Source organism: Lacerta agilis, chromosome 3, assembly GCF_009819535.1.
Source record: "Lacerta agilis isolate rLacAgi1 chromosome 3, rLacAgi1.pri, whole genome shotgun sequence".
Lineage (NCBI taxonomy): Eukaryota > Metazoa > Chordata > Lepidosauria > Squamata > Lacertidae > Lacerta > Lacerta agilis.
In genome coordinates this window covers 58,122,425-58,141,065 of record NC_046314.1, presented here as the reverse complement: position 1 = coordinate 58,141,065, position 18,641 = coordinate 58,122,425, and the positions used below count along the sequence as shown (strand labels likewise).

General features: G+C 39.6%; 1 protein-coding gene across 3 annotated transcripts; it reads left to right on the top strand.

Moving 5' to 3' along the window:
• Window positions 1-335: 335 nt before the first annotated feature.
• MTFR2 (mitochondrial fission regulator 2) lies at window positions 336-13,639 on the top strand. 3 transcript variants are annotated; one of them, XM_033143845.1, is made up of 9 exons: window positions 336-373; window positions 1,490-1,637; window positions 2,915-3,037; window positions 5,087-5,191; window positions 6,229-6,350; window positions 7,042-7,217; window positions 9,166-9,469; window positions 11,032-11,212; window positions 12,606-13,639. In XM_033143845.1, the coding sequence occupies exons 2-9, from the start codon at window positions 1,575-1,577 to the stop codon at window positions 12,669-12,671; spliced, it is 1,140 nt and encodes a 379-aa protein (XP_032999736.1). In that variant the 5' UTR covers window positions 336-373; window positions 1,490-1,574; the 3' UTR covers window positions 12,672-13,639. The 3 variants fall into 3 exon arrangements, with proteins under 3 accessions (XP_032999736.1, XP_032999738.1, XP_032999737.1); XM_033143847.1 differs by lacking the exon at window positions 336-373 and adding an exon at window positions 727-748; XM_033143846.1 differs by lacking the exon at window positions 336-373 and adding an exon at window positions 990-1,014.
• Window positions 13,640-18,641: the final 5,002 nt, after the last annotated feature.

Sequence of the window (18,641 nt, the reverse complement as noted above, 5' to 3'; positions counted from 1 at the left end):
TAACATATATAAGACACATATATAAGACACTGTCTCTTGTACATACACCGGACACAACCACCTTGCGGGTTCTGTTGCCGACCGATTGGAACGCGCTGCCGCTTCCCAGCAGCCCCCGCGGTCCCAAAGCGTGTCTCTACGGTTGGGCTCCGCGCCGCACCACACTTTTTCCAGAAACGGCGCCTCAGCGCCGCGGGATTGGCTGCAGAGCGAAGCCACGCCTCTTCCCGCTCATCCAATCGACAGAGGGAGTGCCAAGGTTTGATTGCGCTAAGTTATTGTCTTGCGCTCGGCGTCTTTCCGCCCATCTCTCGCTTCGGCGTCCGCGCGCGCCTGTGTGTGTGTGTGAGAGTGAGAAGTCTCGCGGTGGCGGGTGAGTTTCCCCTCCGGTCTCCGCGCGCTGCGCTCGTGCTGCGGGCCGGGATTCGTTCAGCGTCCTGCTTTACCCGACGGTTTGGGAAAGTCGTATGAAAGCAACCCCTCCTCAACGGCTGAAGAGGACCGTTGGGGCGGGGTTGGCTCTCCACGCGTGTTGTGGGCTAGCTCCCTCCCCGGCCGATAGGAAGCGGGCCTGTAGAGAGACAAACGAGGGGGTGCAAAAAAAAATAAAAAAGCAACCCGCCACCAACCTCACGGAATGGTAACACTCCCCTTCCTGACCCCTCAGCTGCTGCAATGAAAGAGGGAGGAAAAGGGGCTCCGCTGCTTGAGACCTCTCGCAACACTCTCCCTTCTTCCTGTCACATTGGTAAGGTCTCTGCAAAAGCTGCAGGAGGTTTGTTCGTCCTGGTAACAGCTTCTCATTCAGTTAATACTTTTTTTGTTTTCAATGTGTTTATATCACGGTTTAATCATATTTCCAGGGTGGTACTTGGTCTTGGTTTACAAAAAAGTCGTTTCCTTCCGTCTCTAAACGCACGACCGTCCCTTTCCCTTTCTTCCGTAGAAACGTGACCCTCCGAATGGTGCAGCAATAAAACTGCTCGCACATTTGCAAAGCTGAGCAGGGTCCAGGTTGGTTTCAGATTGGATCCGGGAGCGCGGGTTGAGGTTGCTGCGTTGCAGAGGGTTGGACTAGACGACGCTTGGGAGTCCCTTCCAACTCTACAATTCACAGTTTGAGCTGTTGATGAAATGGTGGTTGTGTTAAACATCAGCTGCCTCTTGAGCTAAGGGGGGGGGGGTTTGAGAAATTGTGGTTCATTCTCTTGGCTATAAAAGTGTGGCAATGTTTTTTAGTTGTGTGAGAGAGGTGTGTTCCTTTTGAATATTAATACTGCTTCTGGAAACACATACTAAGGATCAAGCTCGAGTTTGGGGGGGAAGTACTCTACAATTCAATGATTCAATTATTTCTAATAATAATTTATAACAATCCTTCTAACTAATTGTGCTTTTACATTGCATTTATAAATATTTCATGTGGATGTATAAGTAAACTGAGTTTGTAGTTTTACCCTAATTGTGAAATAAACTGTTCTCTTTGCAGCTGTAGCAAATATTTGCTGAGCCCCTCTGGCATGTGCAACAGTAATTTTTAACTGGCACCTGAGTTAATTCAAGTGCTTTGTACTATGTCTCTTGTACTGAATCTCTTAAGACAACTGCTGGAATATTATGGCGTGCCACCAGAACTGGTAAGCAAATATTATTGACAAGCTCAGGAGTGGGGATATTTTATGGAAGTTTTGTATTAAAACAGAGTTAGAGGTATACAATTTTCACAATGTTCCATGACTCCATTCTTTATGCTTATCATCAGCGTCTAGGGAACATGATGAGAGGATGAGAGTCTTCCTTTGGAGTTGAGGACAGTGGCAACTGTCCACAGTTGCATTGATCTTAATTGATTGCCTCATAATTGATAGTAGCATTTTCCATGAAAACAATTGCTCTCGTGCTAGGTAGTATTTGATAATGAAAGCAGAAGTGAGTGTTTTCTCCTCAGCACCATAGGAGCCTGAATATGCACATTTCATTTAAAAGTAGGTTAAATGCTGCCCTACACCATAATAACCTAACATTTGAATTCTATCATTTATATAGTTATATCTGCCTTGATGTTATTGAAAGTGGCAGATTACAGACATCATAATGTCTGGTTCATTAGTGATTTCGTTTTAGCAAATGTTGTAGGTGGGTTACTCCTGTCATTTTATTACTTGCTGGGAGCTGCAGTTATGGTAGTTTCATCTTGGAAAGAAACTGGAATGTTGGATTCACCATGAAGTGTTCTTCTGGTGAGTGTGGAGGAGTGGAGCAGGAAGACAGGTGAATGATTGAGAGAGAAACTTGTACCGGTATGTCCTTCCTGGAGAGGAAGAGTCTTGCAATTTCAGACTTGATTTCAGCACTGAAAGTGCTTAGAACTGCATTTATCACCAATAACATAGTAGTAAAGAAGAACATCATAAGGGACAAGAATCAGGAGTCCAACAATGTCCTTAACAACAAAAAAGGCTATAATAAATAGCATGGAAGACAAACATAAACCACTCTCAATAATCTGACTTATCTATATAATGTGAGTTTGCCTCTCTCTTCTACTCCCTGCTGACCTGAAGAACAAAGTGAGTCCAACTTTCTGTTCTCAATCAGGAGGGTAGTGCACCAAATAGCAGAGGGGTATTCAGAAGAATAGAGCCTCTGATTGTGAAGGCAGAGCACAGCCACCATGACTAGAGCTACCATGCTTTTCTCTAGAAGGTAAAGCCAAAAAGCTGGAAGGTTCTTCCTTCCCAGGGATGACATGAAGTTTTCCCCTCCTATCCTGTCTTCTTTCTGAAGAAGAGTTGACTCTTTTCTGTTTGTTTGCTTCCCTACCCTGCTGACTGAGAATCTAGAATGTTTGGGTTGATTATAGATTCTTGGATTTGCACAGATTGCCCTTTTTATTACATTTTTCTTTTTACAGCTTATACAGAGGTGTGAAGTTTGTCTTAATGCCTTTGCTCATGTGATTGCATCCCATCTTCCTTCAAACACCTCTTCAGGAGCACACTTCCAACAGTTATGTGCCATCTCAAGAAACTATGCAGTAAGATCATCAACATTTTTCTTTTTTCCTTAATAGTGCTTATGAAGTATGTAAGTATTGGCTTCTTCCATAGCAACTTTACTGCATGGCTAGCTTCACATTTCTGCGCTATCAGAAACGTTCTCCTGTGTCCTTTTCCTTCGCTTTTTTATTTCTTTTCTATCTTGGGAGTCTTCCATACATGATGATGATTAATGATATTTCTATGCCACCCTGTAACCAAAGTTATTGGTGGCATACGTAAAAATGTTTAAAATAAAGTATAAGCAATGAAAATAAGTTGCAGTATATGCAACACAGGACATATTATGTAATAAAATTTAGCAAATAAGTGTTTTTTGCAAGCAGTTATCTTTTTGTAAGTTCTACAGTTCTACACTGTACCTTTTGATAACTTCATGTGCTATTTATTTTTGTTAATGAAATTTCTAGACTGTCCTTCACCACACATGGTTAACACAGGGCGGTTTCCCACATAATGTAACAGCCTCATATAACATAAAAGAATAATAAAGTTAAATTGCTAATAAAAACAATCATCAGTCAAACATGTTGGTGCAGAGTAAAACCAAAGGCCCAGGAAAACAAGTGTATTTTAATTTTTAATTTTAATTTGGCTGTTGACTCCCAGCAAGGATGTTGCCATCTGTGCCTTCAGGAGAAGAGAATTCTACACTCATGGTGCTACACTGCAACAGACAAGTTCCTATCCCACATCACTGTATAGCTGGTTGGTATGGGAGGAAGTATAACAAGGTTGCAGGTCATTTGAAGCTTTAAAAGTCAACACTGGCACCTTAACTGTGCCTGCTAACATACAGAAGAAGAAGAGTTTGGATTTGATATCCCGCTTTTCACTACCCGAAGGAGTCTCAAAGCGGCTAACATTCTCCTTTCCCTTCCTCCCCCACAACAAACACTCTGTGAGGTGAGTGGGGCTGAGAGACTTCAGAGAAGTGTGACTAGCTCAAGGTCACCCAGCAGCTGCATGTGGAGGAGTGGAGACACGAACCCGGTTCCCCAGATTACGAGTCTACCGCTCTTAACCACTACATCACACTGGCAGCCAATACAGATCATGCAGAATAGGTGTTAAGACAGTGCAGGTGCACCTATCAATACAGTGTCAGAATTTGCCACTAGCTGGTTAAAAGACATCTCTGGATGTCTTTAAGGGATCCCCAATGTAGAGTGCATTTCAATAGTCTAGGTGTTACTTACATGGGAAACCTCCTTGAACTTGGTATAACCTCCCTTTGAGTAGACAAGCACAGGATTGCACTGTCAGTGTGCTTTATTGAATCTCTCCACCCCAACCCCATTATTACACGTCAAGTACTTTTTGACTACTGAAATAGTAATAATAATAATAATAATAATAATAATAATAATAATAATAATATTTATATCCTGCCCTCCCGTGCCAGAACCGGGCTCAGGGTGGCTAACATCAAAATACATAATACAGTGGTGCCTCGCAAGACGAAATTAATTCATTCCGCAAGACTTTTCGGGATGGGAGTTTAACCCCCCCCAACCCCATGTTGTCTTGACCCAACCAGAGGACCTCTGTCTTTAAAGAACTTAGCTTCAACAGACTCCCACACAACCATCCAGCCATGGCTTTTTGAGAGATACAATACATAAATTAATGTAGCAGGTTAAATAAACATGCTGAATCAGATGTCAATCAGTTTATGGAAACAGTTTCCAACTGAAGCATTCCTGGGGAACCCCCCCTCCCCCATTATTATTATTTTTACTAAAAGTATGATTAAAATTGATGATTGGTGTTTACCTTAAAATCCTACACAGTAACAATCACCTTTATTTGCCCAAACAGTAAGTGTTTGCATCTGTTACTAAGTTGGAAACCAGCCTACACTTTTTTAATTCCTAAAAAATGCATCTATCTTAAGGTTTTGGTAATGTGCACATACATTTTATTGGCTAAAAGATAGATGACAAAGCAACAAAAGTTATTTAATTGGTTGACAGCTGTTTTTAAAATATTCTTATTTAACTTGAAGAGGATTGCTTGATTCTTAGGTGTCCTGGACATGGGAAAGAAAAAAGTATGGATCTGCCCGAAGTTTCGTTCGCAGACTGGGGAAGTATCTTTCGTTAACTCCTTGTCCAAGGCCTCAGTTTCAGGTATAGGGGTTATTGCACCGTGTAAGATTAATACAATTTTAATACCTTATTTAAAATCATGTTCTGTGTGGCATATAATAATGTAGGGAACAAACAGCAGGCATCCCTAAATGAATTCTACTGGAATCGTGCTGTTTAGGATTTGGAAATTGGTAATAGAAATGTATTTTGTGTTATGGTAGAATTTTTTATTATCCAGCACTGAGAATTAAGGGGGGAAATGGATAAAGGGAAGGGAAAATCTGAAATATATCTATGCTATGAATATGAAAAAGAAGTATTTGGGAGTCCAAAGCCAAATGATTTTGGAGACCATGAGATCATCTATGCTGTAGTACTTTGGGGGGAAAGTACTCAATACTAGCTGCTAGCCATTGCAATTCAGCTAAAAGATGGTGCTGTAACTGTGCTCCTGAAAACGAATTGAGAGAATTGTGCTCTCTCCTACCTAAGTGTTGGCTTTGGGGACATTCAGAAGAGTTATGGTGGTAGTGCCTCCAAACCTCTTGAAACAATAGGAATAACCTTGCTGTTGACAGTTCTAGTTTACCTCATCTTAATGGATGATTAGAATTTTCAAAGATAAAGACAAGAAGTAAAAAAGTGGTTGCAAGTATGGCATTGCTACCAAAGAGGGCAATAAAGAGTTGTCAAGTTGGAGGCTGCTTCTTGCCATTTGTGTACAGTGGCTTGCCATGCAGATCAGGTGATACCATGTGTCACTTCTCTTTGCCCTTGAGGTTTGATCCATGTGGTGAGCCTCTGCCTATCACATATTGACACACAGAGGCAGGCAACCCACAGTGGCATAATTGGTGGCTGATTTGTCTGTTCTTGTTCTCAAAAGCTTATTCTGCTGCTTGGCAAATAGCTGATAGGATATCGGACAGGACAGCAACATGGTCCTCCTGCACCACTCACTAAACAGAGAAATAATTCATTAAAATACTAGAACTAGTGGATGCTTGATATTTTTATTTTAAAAAATACTGATATACAATTATACACTCTTAATAATATTTCTCCTGCTGCCTTAGGTAATCCAGAGTTTGAATTCTTTGACATCTGAGCAAAGTATTTCTAGTAGCTCTGTTACACCATCTCTTGCTGATGTCTTGTGGATGGCAGAAAATGAAAGAGAACCATATGCTAGATTTAGGTAAGTAAAACTGACATGTCTTTAGAATAACTGTATGTTTTATAATGGAATTGTCTCAGTGTTTCTTAGCTACTGCTTTCCATACTTGAGAGACAATAACAATCAGCATTTGATTTTTTATTTAAAAAATTATCCAAGCTTTTGCAGTCATATTAATATTTCTCAGTAACGGGTTGTATCCTGAGAATGGAGAGTGAGGAAAGATGAGGATGGTGGCTTTCTCATTCCCTTTCCTTGTGCCCACCCACTGAGAAATGCCTCTCTTGAATGTCAGGAGGCCCGCCCAGAACAGTGGCATGGGGGATTTTATTGAGAGAAGAAGATTGCCCAATTTGTAATAGAAGCACTTTGTACAAGTAGACTTTTAAGAATATAAGATGAACCTACTGAATCAGGCCAGTGGCCCACCGAGGTCCAGCATCCGGTTCTCTCAGTGGCCAACCAGATGCTTATGGGAAGTGAACAAGCAGGATGTGAGTACAACTGCATTCTTCGGCGCCTGAGAGAAATGCCCATAAAACACAGAGGTACTCCTAAGTAGACATGTATAGAATTGTGCTGCATAGCACCTAATATTGAGTTCTATGTCATGGTCAGATGAATATGTTTGTATATCTCTTTACAGTAATAATTTTGGCTTTTAAAGTGTTTCCTCTGTTCACTTATAAATCTATACATTGGTATTTTCTAGATTTGATGAATGGAGAGGAGTTGTGCCGGTTGCTACAAAAGGAAGTATGCAAAAATTAACTGTTGTGAATGAAGATGCGTTCAAAAAAATTTCTGCTCTTGAGAATGAATTAGCTCATCTTCGTGCACAGATTGCAGCAATTGTGGCAGTGCCTAGATCAGGAAATGATCAACCATGTAAGCCCGTCTTTGTGATTCTTGATACATTTGTCCATGCATGTCTCCTTCTCTTCATAATGTCCAATCACACTGCCATCTCATAGCAACATTTATATAGAAAACTGTCTTGATATTTCATTGTCCTGCACACAGTATACATATGTTTAAAAATTAGATATTTACTGTAGGCAAGCGAAAATGAAATAACATATATTAGAAATAGAAGTCTGGTCAACAAACTAGATAGGAGAGTTATTGGGAATTTTGCCTGAATCCAAAGAACTCACAATTATTTCTATATATTCCTAGAAGGGAACAGCACTCTTCCCCGTGCCCCTGCAATGTTGCCTGGTAAACTTCTTTTCAGATTGAGGGAAAGATCAAAAGCAGATTGTGAAATAGTATAGAGGTCTACTGTTCAAGCAAAAAAGGGGGAGTCCTGGCTGTTGTGTATTGTAAAATATTCATTAATTATGTAAATGAAAGTTGGGGCTCTGCATTGCCCATATTTTACCATTGTACCATACCAGCTGAAAATGTTACTATATTCTTCAGGATTCAGCCATTTAGAAGTGAGGATGATAAACACTTTAACAAATAAAATTTTCTTTTAGCCCTTATAACTATAGTAATGTGCTTGAAAAGGTGTAATAGTGATGTCTGAAATCTTAAACTAAAGAAGGACTGTGAGTGACTTTAGTGGTGGGGGGTTGTCCAATATAGTTTATTTACCATATTTTTATCCAATTATTTCTCCATGGAATTCATGGCACTACAGTGGTGCCCCGCTAGACGAAAATAATTCGTTCTACGAATTTTTTCGTCTAGCGGTTTTTTTGTCTAGCAAGGCAGCCCCATAGACTTTTTCGTCTTGCGGGGCAGCCTCCCGCTAGACGAATGCCTTCGTCTAGCGAGTTTTTCGTCTAGCGACGCATTCGTCTAGCAGGGCACCACTGTATTTATAATATTCCATTTTACCCTTGCAATATTTCTGAGGAAAGCTAAGTTAAGAGAGAGTCACTCAGTAGTTGTCATTGCTGAACAGTGATCTGAATCCAGGTCTCCCTGGTCCAGAACCAGTGTAGTATAATGATTCGTCTGTTGAATAATCTTTTTAAAAGAACCTTTCAAGGTAGTATGATTTTGTTCCTTGGTGTCTTCTATTGTTCCATGGAAGACAACTCTTGCTAGACTTTGCAGATAGTGTTAAAAGTGCATCAAAGAAGTGTTTCTGTATGCAATAGCAGCGGCCAGAATATTGGTAGCAAAAGGTTGGAAAGATCAGGAACTGCCAAAAATTTCAGAATGGCAGAGCAAACTACAAGAATTCACTGAAATGGCTCTATTAACTAACAATCTTAGAGGAAATTCTAAGCAGAAATTTGTGGGGAAATGGGATATATATGAGATATATGCAAAAATACAGTAATAGCTTTGCTTCCATGCCAGCTTTTGAGTGATAAATGAAGGATAACGAGTTGGGAAATTATGGATGTATAAGGTTGTAAGAATGTACTGGAGAATATATATATGAAGGTTTATCGTTTGGGCTACATTCTGCATTAAGAAAGGTAGATGCAAAGGGATTTGACAGGAAGTCGGATTTGTGGGATTTTTTTTTTTTTTTAGGAAATACAAGTTAAGCTTCTTATAGATATATTTATTATTATGTGTATATGAACATATGTATATATATGTGTATGTGTGTGTATTTTATTTTTTACTTTCCTTTTTGATAGGGAATCATTTAAGATACAAAAAACAAAACATAGACAAGATAATGTTGTATGTGAAACTTTATTTTGTAACGTTTTACACCAACAGTTGGATTAAGATGTTCTTTTTTGCTAAATTAAATTAATCAATAAAATTAATTTTTAAAAAGTGCATCAAAGGACCTTCATGTCATTGTCATATCAACATTATAGTTCCCTATTCCAATAACACCTCTTTAATTGTTTAATAGGTTCAGGCATTGTGAATTCCTCAAACATGGCCTTTAATGCTCTCCCACAGCCAGGAGTGACTTCTACACCAGTCCCAAGTTCTCACATTGCTGTTCCTCCACCGCCGCCACCACCATGTCCAGCTGTACCGCTATCTAATTTTGATTCCCGTAATTCAACCATTGAGCTTATTAAACAACGTCGGGCTTCAAGTAAGATAAGAAATACTACAGATAGTACAGGTTGGCAGAAGGAAGAAGCTCTTCCCACTATGATGGATGTTCTGAAGGATATAAATAAGATCAAACTAAGAGCAGTTGAGAGGTATGTTGAGCAGAATATGCATTTGAAGATAAAATCATGAATATAAAATACGGTCAACATCTTCCATCTTAGAAGTTATTTAAGAGTGCCTGAAACTGGTGTTATATGCACAGGTGCCTAGCTGCTGCCAGTGCCCACTCCTGCTTGAATGCACTTCGACTGATGAGTGAATACATAAATTGTGCAAAGAACTCACACTGAACAGCAAAATTATTTCCCCTGGAAATCTAAGTTGGTGCTCATAACCTTCCTTCCTTTCCCTGTTCTGCTGAGTGGGTGACAGAGGACATGGCATTGAAACCTCTCCTGATAGTTCATTATAGCTGCTACAAAACATTTTTGCCATATAATGTATTTATTTTTATTTAACAAATTGTGTATACAACTTAACTCTAAATACAGTTGCACCTTGGTTCTCGAAGGTAATCCATTCTGGAATTACCTGTTCGAAAACCAAGGCGCAGCTTCCGATTGGCTCCAGGAGCTTCCTGCACTCAAGCGGAAGTTGTGTTGGACATTTGGCTTTTGAAAAATGTTCAAAAACCGGAACACTTAATTCCAGGTTTTCAGCATTTGGGAGCCAAAATGTACATGTACCAAGGCATTCAAGAACCAAGGTACGACTGTACAACCTCAAAGCGGTTTACAAAGATGATAAAAATCACATCAAGATGGTCAACAAAAATCAATGTTAAAAACAGTTTTTTTTAAAAAAAGGAAGATCAATAAAATCAAAAGCTAAAAGTATATGTTCTACAATTTGTTGAATTCGAATAATAGCCATAACAGGCTAGCTTCCTTTCCCCCCTAAGGAGTCTTTTTTTGGATCTGAAAATGAACTGAAATCAAGAATGAGGTACATGATAGCAAATGCATGCATTTGATACCTGAATGCATCAGCACATCACATAAATTTGCACGAGGTTGTGCTGTTGTGAAGGTGCCTACTTGTCATGTAGTTCAATACGTCTTGGTGTCAGTTCCCCAGTCATAGATGAAGAATTGGTTACCAGTTTTATATGAAAAGTTCAAGTGCCTACTTCATGCTCTCTCACATGCAGCTGAACTCATGGGAAAGGATCTACAGTGGACTCAATGAGTTCTTTAACTCTCTTCCCCACTTACTATGCCAGCTGCACATAGTGTCAAGTGTACAGCAGCATACCCAGAATTGACTTTGCATTGATTCTTTTCAAAGTGACCCTTTGCTTACATAAAGCGCTTTGATCCAGCGCTTTGATCCTGTCTGTCAAACAGGGAAGAAAACAACTTTCCCAGATACACCTCTTCTTGTGCCACTTCCCATGCTATTCTGAACAGTACCCCAATCCTCTGAAGCAGATTTGTGAAGGCTTTGGTGGTTGAAGGGGAGAGGGAATACATGAAAGTTTTCTCTTTCCTAGTTGTATTGTCAGAAGCCTCCCTGGAATTTAAAAAAAAGCCTTCTATCTGTGGAGGGTCACAGGACTGAAGAGGGTGGCAATTAGTACTGCATGCATTTACTATGTTGGAGAAGCAGCATCTTTGACTGAAGATTGTAAACATTTTGGCTCTCTTTCCAGATCACCAGGAGGTACACCTCTACCCAAAACAAAAAAAAGAAATGCATCACAGTGGGATCCAGCAGCTTTAATAGCAGAAGCTCTTAAAGAGAAATTTGCATCACAGAACAATGATGATTCCTTTGATAAAGAGAACAGATCCTATGGTGCTTCTCCATTTTCCAGTCCAGATACCCCAATGGTATGTATCTGGGTTTTTTTTGTTGTTGTTAATGGCTTCTGTCATTTATATATGGCATGAATACTTGTGATATAGAAGGAAGTCCAATAGTGTCCAGTGTTATGATCTCAAGGGGGGGAATCAAGTGCTAAATAGTTTGTCATTTTATTAATTATAGATATTTTTGTACTGCTCTTCATTAAAATTGTTAGGGCAACCTACACAAGAACATATAAAGTCAGTTAAAATACACTTATAGCTTATAGTTTATATTAAAACAGTAACATAATAGGTGAAACTGTAGTACAGTATAAAAAAGATTAGCAGCATTGAAGAGCTCTAAACCAGACTAAGAGATGTAACCAAATTTAAAAGGTTAATGCTGCTACAAAAGCCTTAAGCATGGTTTTAAAGCTAGTGGAGGAAACTTGAGAGTGGACTTCCTGAAGGAGGCTTCCATGTTCGCATTATGATCATTACCGATGATTAAGGATTGGGAGAGGGTTGCCTCTGCACTAGCTGAACATCTTGCCCATCCTTGCTTTCCATCTTCTGCATTAGGTGCCAGTAGAAGGGGGCTTACTTTCAAAGTACAGGGGTGGCTTGAATTCTTCTCTTGTCTTACAGAGAGGATGCCACACAGTAGCTGTACGGTTGTGATCCTTTGTTTATTTTATTGTGATACTTTCTCTTGACCCTCATTGAAATCAGGAAATGAGTTAAAAATTAACTGCCATGCAGTAGTTTCAGTTATTCAGAAGCTGGTGGGAGATTTACAGATGCATTTTGAATTAAATAACTAACTAACTAAACAACAATAATTGCATTTGTATACTGCCCATATTTACAGAGACAACTACATCCAAAATTAGCAAAACCAGTTATAAAAGCATTAGCAAAATATACCCACATAGACACAATGGCTAAGGACAATTAAAAACCCATATAAAATGAATTTAGCCCCCTTAATACTAGAACATGACAAACTCAAAAGTGGGAAAGGAAGTTCAGAAACAACCCATGAAACTCTTTGTCATGATGAGCAGCAGATTTATTCACATTGGACATAGGAAAATAATTCATTCTGAAAAATGAGTAAAACTTTATGCCGCATTGTGGCAGACTGTCCTATTACGATTTTATTTATTTATTTTGCTAAAATATTTAGTGCATATTTCCATCTAATATATGGAAGCCCAACATATTTCATATCAGAATGCTTCTTGTAAAACTGGTAAGTCATTTCCTAACAAATTGGTTGTTTATTGCAGGCCTATGTTTGACATTCTCACTCGCCCTACATTGAAGTTTCTTGCTTGGCCTGTTCATTAAGATTGCAGAAAAGTTTAATCAACTCCTATTTTTCTCTTCAATCTTTTCTAAAAATAGCATTTAAAATGTTGTTGTTTTTCAGGTTAGCTGTCGTGTTTTGAAGCCAAGTATGAAGCAGACGCTTATTAGAACTAATGAGCTGATGTAGGTATCACCTGCAAAAAAACCAGCAATTCATATTTACTCATGGTGTAGAGCTTCTTGAGAAAAGCTCTGCCATTGGTTTCGTAGACCTTGATACTGTGCTATAAAGCAATGGCTTATAGAGCTAGCTGTTTTTCATTAATCTACTTCAGCACCCAAGCATCTGGAATTTGTTTGTGTAAAATATTTTATCAGCAGGAGTATGTTTTACTGATTTTTATAACAACTTTATAGTCTGAGCTGCAGAATTTAAAGCAGACACATAAACTGTCAAAAAAAGGAAGAGAATAGTACCATAGAAACAAAATATAAATTAATCATATGTAGATAATATATTTACGAAACAGTATCCTGTTCATTTGTTTTCCTATAATGAGATTAGCTATTGTGTGAAGAGTTGACGTGTGTTGTGGCTTTTGGCCTCTCCCCTGCACATTCACATTCTCTGCAGCCTCACGTCAACACATTGAGGATATCTCTGTAGAGGGAGCATCTGTCCCACCTAACACATGTAGCCTTTCCCCATCAACTGAGACCCTTATCATGTATGGAGCTTGCATGTGCTTAATAGGCTTTCCCTTTGCAATCTTGCCACCAATGCGCTTACAACAAGGGAGAGGTTGGGGGTGAAGATACAGAGACAGGACTAGTGGACAGCCCCACTTCCTCTTACATGATTGCTAATTGCATGATAGGAACATCACTGAATAGGGCTAATGTGCTGATAGTAAGGAATAGCTTCCTCAAAATTATCCCTTTCTCAGTTTGATTCAGTGGTGCAGCCTTATAAGATCTCAATAATTGGCACCAGTGGTGTTTGCTCGGTTTTGAGTAAGAGACCATTAACTTCCTTGAATACTGTAAAAGTTTGTCAAGAAAATACAGGAACTGTATGCATATTTGAAATGCGTGATTCAAATAAATATTGCTGTTGACTATTTGCACTCCAGTAAATTTTGCTTACAAAAGAAATCTCTTATGTCTAAACTGTATGATCATTCTCCATGACTAAAATATTTCAGATTTTGTAGTCTTGTGTATGAAGATTTGTGGAGAATATAAGCTATATGTTATGTCATTCCCCTTGTAACTTACAATACGCTATACAGGGTGGAAGTGTTATCTAAAAAAAGTTTGCATCTCTTCTACCACAACCATTTAAACTCTGGCTGCCCCGTCATATGTGCAAGCTAGATATTGCACAGCCCATAGGGTTTGTGGATTGTACCCATAATGTGTGTTTATCAGGTTCTCCTATATATATTCACCTGAATGTATTGTTAGTCCAGTGAATGTATTAAGTATAAAAGAACTTCTTAAGCTTTTCTGTATGAAACTGCTCTGTAAAGCTGTGAACTCTGATCTACATTGCACTGGCAAATGATTACTAAGTGTCTGGAGATAACAGTAGACCTTACACAGAGAGTACTGTAGCTGTCCTTGCAGAGAGGAACTGTTGCCTAGGTCAAGAGATAGGGTGGCCTTGCTGGAGTGCGCATGAACCAACTCTGGCTAAATGTCATTTGCCTTATATGTACAACAGGAAATGTTCCTTATATGGACAAGAGGAAGTTTTCTGGGGTGGGAAGAGAGCCAGAGAACTGTCTATAAGAACTGTCTGAAAATTGACTAGTTTTGTACTTGCTTGGCTATCTAAACACCGAAGTACCTCTGCATGCAGAAATTAAATCTTTCTCTCTCTGAAGCCAGCAGCCTCAGGTCTTTTCTGCTTCCATGTTTTCTCACCGGGCGCAACAATGGGAACCCGTAGGGGCAAATAAGGCTCCAGTGTATTCAAACCTTCTGGTGGACTCTTGCGGACTTTTGACTGTTGCTTTTTATTGCATTTTTATATTTTTATTTACTTATTTATATTTTTATTTATTATCCCAGTTATATTATAGTGCATTGTTCCTTATCTTGCAAATGGGTTTTTTTGTGGATGGCAAGCAGAGGAAATATATTGGCTCAATATATTGATAATTTGTTGCTTGATATTTTGTATTCTGTTCCATCATTGCATGGTGCTTACTCAAGGGAGAGATAACTTTTAGTTCTGTATTGATATTTGCATAAACATAGACTTTACTTGCCTTGGCTTGTATCATAAATAATGTGATGGCAGTAAATGCACTTAATTTGAATGCTGGCTATGTGTGCCTGTTTCCGTTATTGAGTGATGTGCCATTGATGCCTGTCTTAGGATGTCACCTCTTAATTGTAAACAATTAGCAGTGTGTCATATATAGTCTTTTAATACTTAAACAGTGGGTTAGAGATAACTTGGAAGCCATGTATGGTTGGGTGTTTTTTTCTGGCAGTAATGGAAATTCTAGGACAAATGGAAAGATAGGCAATACTTGCCTTCTTATCAAACCTAGAATCATAGAGTTGGAAGAGACCACAAGGGCCATCCAGTCCAACCCCCTGCCAAGCAGGAAACACCACCAAAGCATTCCTGACAGATGGCTGTCAAGCCTCCGCTTAAAGACCTCCAAAGAAGGAGACTCCACCACACTCCTTGGCAACAAATTCCACTGTTGAACAGCTCTTACTGTCAGGAAGTTCTTCCTAATGTTTGGTGGAATCTTCTTTCTTGTAGTTTGAATCCATTGCCCTGTGTCCGCTTCTCTGAAGCAGCAGAAAACAACTTTTCTCCCTCCTCTATATGACATCCTTTTATATATTTAAACATGGCTATCATATCACCCCTTAACCTTCTCTTCTCCAGGCTAAACATACCCAGCTCCCTAAGCCGTTCCTCATAAGGCATCATTTCCAGGCCTTTGACCATTTTGGTTGCCCTCCTCTGGACACGTTCCAGCTTGCCAGTATCCTCATTGAACTGTGGTGCCCAGAACTGGACACAGTATTCCAGGTGAGGTCTGACCAGAGCGGAATACAGTGGTACTATTACTTCCCTTGATCTAGATGCTATACTCCTATTGATGCAGCCCAGAATTGCATTGGCTTTTTTAGCTGCTGCATCACACTGTTGACTCATGTCAAGTTTATGGTCTACCAAGACTCCTTTTCACATGTACTGCTCTCAAGCCAGGTGTCACCCATCCTGTATTTGTGCCTTTCATTTTTTATTTTATTTTTTGCCCAAGTGTAGTACTTTACATTTCTCCTTGTTAAAATTCATCTTGTTTGCTTTGGCCCAGTTCTCTAATCTGTTAAGGTCATTTTGAAGTGTGATCCTGTCCTCTGGGGTATTAGCCACCCCTCCCAATTTGGTGTCATCTGCAAACTTGATCAGGATGCCCTCAAGCCCATCATCCAAGTCATTGATAAAGATGTTGAATAAGACTGGGTCCAAGACAGAACCCTGTGGCACCCCACTAGTCACTTCTCTCCAGGATGAAGAGGAGCCGTTAATGAGTACCCTTTGGGTTCAGTCAGTCAGCCAGTTACAAATCCACTGAATGGTAGCATTGTCTAGCCCACATTTTACCAGCTTCTTTACAAGAATATCATGGGGCACCTTGTCAAAGGCCTTGCTGAAATCAAGATAGGCTATATCCACAGCATTCCCTTCATCTACCAGGCTTGTAATTCTGTCAAAAAATGAGATCAGATTGGTCTGACATGACTTATTTTTCAGAAACCCATGCTGACTTTTAGTGATCACAGTGTTCCTTTCTAGGTGCTCACAGACCATTTGCTTAATGATATGCTCTAGAATCTTTCCTGGTATTGATGTCAGGCTGACTGGGCAGTAATTGTTGGGGCCTTCTCTTTCCCCCCTTTTGAAAATAGGGACAACATTTGCCCTCCTCCAGTCTGCTGGGACTTCGCCTGTTCTCCAGGAATTCTTAAAGATTACTGCCAGTGGTTCTGAAATCACTTCTGCCAGTTCTTTTAATACTCTTGGATGTTGTTCATCTGGCCCTGGAGACTTGAATACATCTAAACCAGCCAAGTATTCTTGTACTACCTCCTTACTTATTCTGGGCTGTTTTTCCCCTGCTGAATCATCTGCTCCATATTCTTCAGGTTGGGCATTGTTTTCTTTTTTGGAGAAGACTGAGGCAAAGAAGGCATTGAGGAGTTCTGCCCTTTCTCTGTCTCCTGTTCGCATTTCACCATCTTCTCCTCTAAGTGACCCCACTGTTTCATTGTTCTTCCTTTTGCTATAGACATATCCATAAAAGCCCTTTTTATTGCTTTTAACCTCTCTAGCAAGCCTGAGTTCATTCTGTGCTTTAGCTTTTCTGACTTTGTCTCTACATGTGCTGGCTATTTGTTTGAATTTCTCTCTGGTGACTTCCCCCCTTTTCCATTTTTTGTACATATCCCTTTTAAATCTTGAATCAGTTAAAAGTTCTTTAGATAGCCACCCTGGCTTCTTTAGGCACCTTCCATGTTTTCGTCTCATTGGTACTGCTTGAAGTTGTGCTTTTAATATCTCCCTTTTAACAAACACCCATCCATCATGAACTCCCTTTCCTTTTAGTATTACTGACCATGGGATCACACCCAGCGTTTCCCTAAGTTTTCTGAAATCGGCTTTCTTAAAGTCTAGAATTTGAGTCTTAGTATGCTTGGTTGCTCCTTTCCGCTGTAAACATGTTTATCTTCTTGAACAACAAAAATGCATTGTATAACTTATCCTATACAACTGCCCTATTTGCACATATTTATGAAATGTACAGAAAAATCCAAAGCACATTTATTTCAAAATAATAGCTGCTCCAGGCAAGTATACTTGGGATTACAGCCTCAGAGCTATAAATGCCTTGGATTGTAATCCTGTACACTCTTTATCTGGGAGTAATTACCCTTAAACCCAAATGGACTTCTTATTGGACATTGCTCAGTTTTGTAGCATACTGTCTGTCTCTCAGTTGTTTGAGGGGGAGAGGTGAAAAAGGAGTCAGGTTGGAAGGACAGCAGATACAGGAAACTCTGCTTCTAGCAGTATGTCAAAGCTGTAGCAAAGGTCTCCAGAAGGCAAGTAGTAATTCACAAGATAATTAAGGCCCTGCATACACTTTGCTTGACAGTGTCAGTAACAGCCCCCCAAAAAACACATTTTGGATTTGAGTGTTATCTGTATCTCCTTTAGACACAGCAATTATTACTCTCAAATGCTGTAGATTTTATTGCATAAAAATCTTTATACCGCACATTTTGAGTGAGTAAAAACCTTGTCTTAATGAGCATTTCACTTATGCTAAAAGAGAAATATTTTAGGAGGTTTCCCCCCCCCCCCATGTTTGCCATAATTTTCAGTTGCTTGTAACTTTTCCAAATGGAATTCATTTTGTATTTGAATGTTCAGTTGTGGTTGTATTTTGAACAACATAAGTGAGAGTGAGGTTGGTTTTCATAGAATCATAGAATTGGAAGGGACCCTGAGGACTATCAAGTCCAGGGTTTCCCAAACTTAGGTTTCCATCAGTTTTTGGACTACAATTCCCATCATCCCTGACCACTGGTACTGCTAGCTAGGGATGATGGGAGTTGCAGTCCAAAAACTGATAGAGACCCAAGTTTGGGAAACCCTGATCTAGTCCAACCTCCTGCAGTGCAGGAATATGCAGCTGTCCCATATGAAGATTGAACCCTGAGATCTTGGTGTTATCAGCAACATGTTCTAACCAACTGAGCTATCCAGTGCCTTGTGCTTTTCGGGTTTCCATTCTAATTGAAACCATTTGAACATTTTGTGAGAGGTGAACCAGACTAGGAATGGACTAGCCTAAATCCATTTTGTTTCACTGTCACTGGTCTTCAATCATAGGTTCATTCCATCCCCGTTTCTTGCAGACTTAAAAATCAGGATGATGTTGATGCATTTTACATGCACTTCCCCACAAAACACACAGATTTCAATCCAGAGGAATGTATGATTGCATTCTGAGCCAAAAGGAAGATCGGAAAAATAGGGAACAAATTCCTCCTTCATCCTTATTGTGAAAAACGGTATCTCAGTTGCATCCTTTACCTTAGATGTTAATGAACGAGC

Bases quoted from the DNA above. Each gene is read 5' to 3' on its own strand.
- MTFR2 (XM_033143845.1), top strand. From the start codon at position 1,575: ATGTCTCTTGTACTGAATCTCTTAAGACAACTGCTGGAATATTATGGC. The intron at 5,192-6,228 runs GTATAGGGGTTA...CTGCTGCCTTAG, and splicing joins GTCCAAGGCCTCAGTTTCAG to GTAATCCAGAGTTTGAATTC. The intron at 11,213-12,605 runs GTATGTATCTGG...GTTGTTTTTCAG, and splicing joins CCAGTCCAGATACCCCAATG to GTTAGCTGTCGTGTTTTGAA.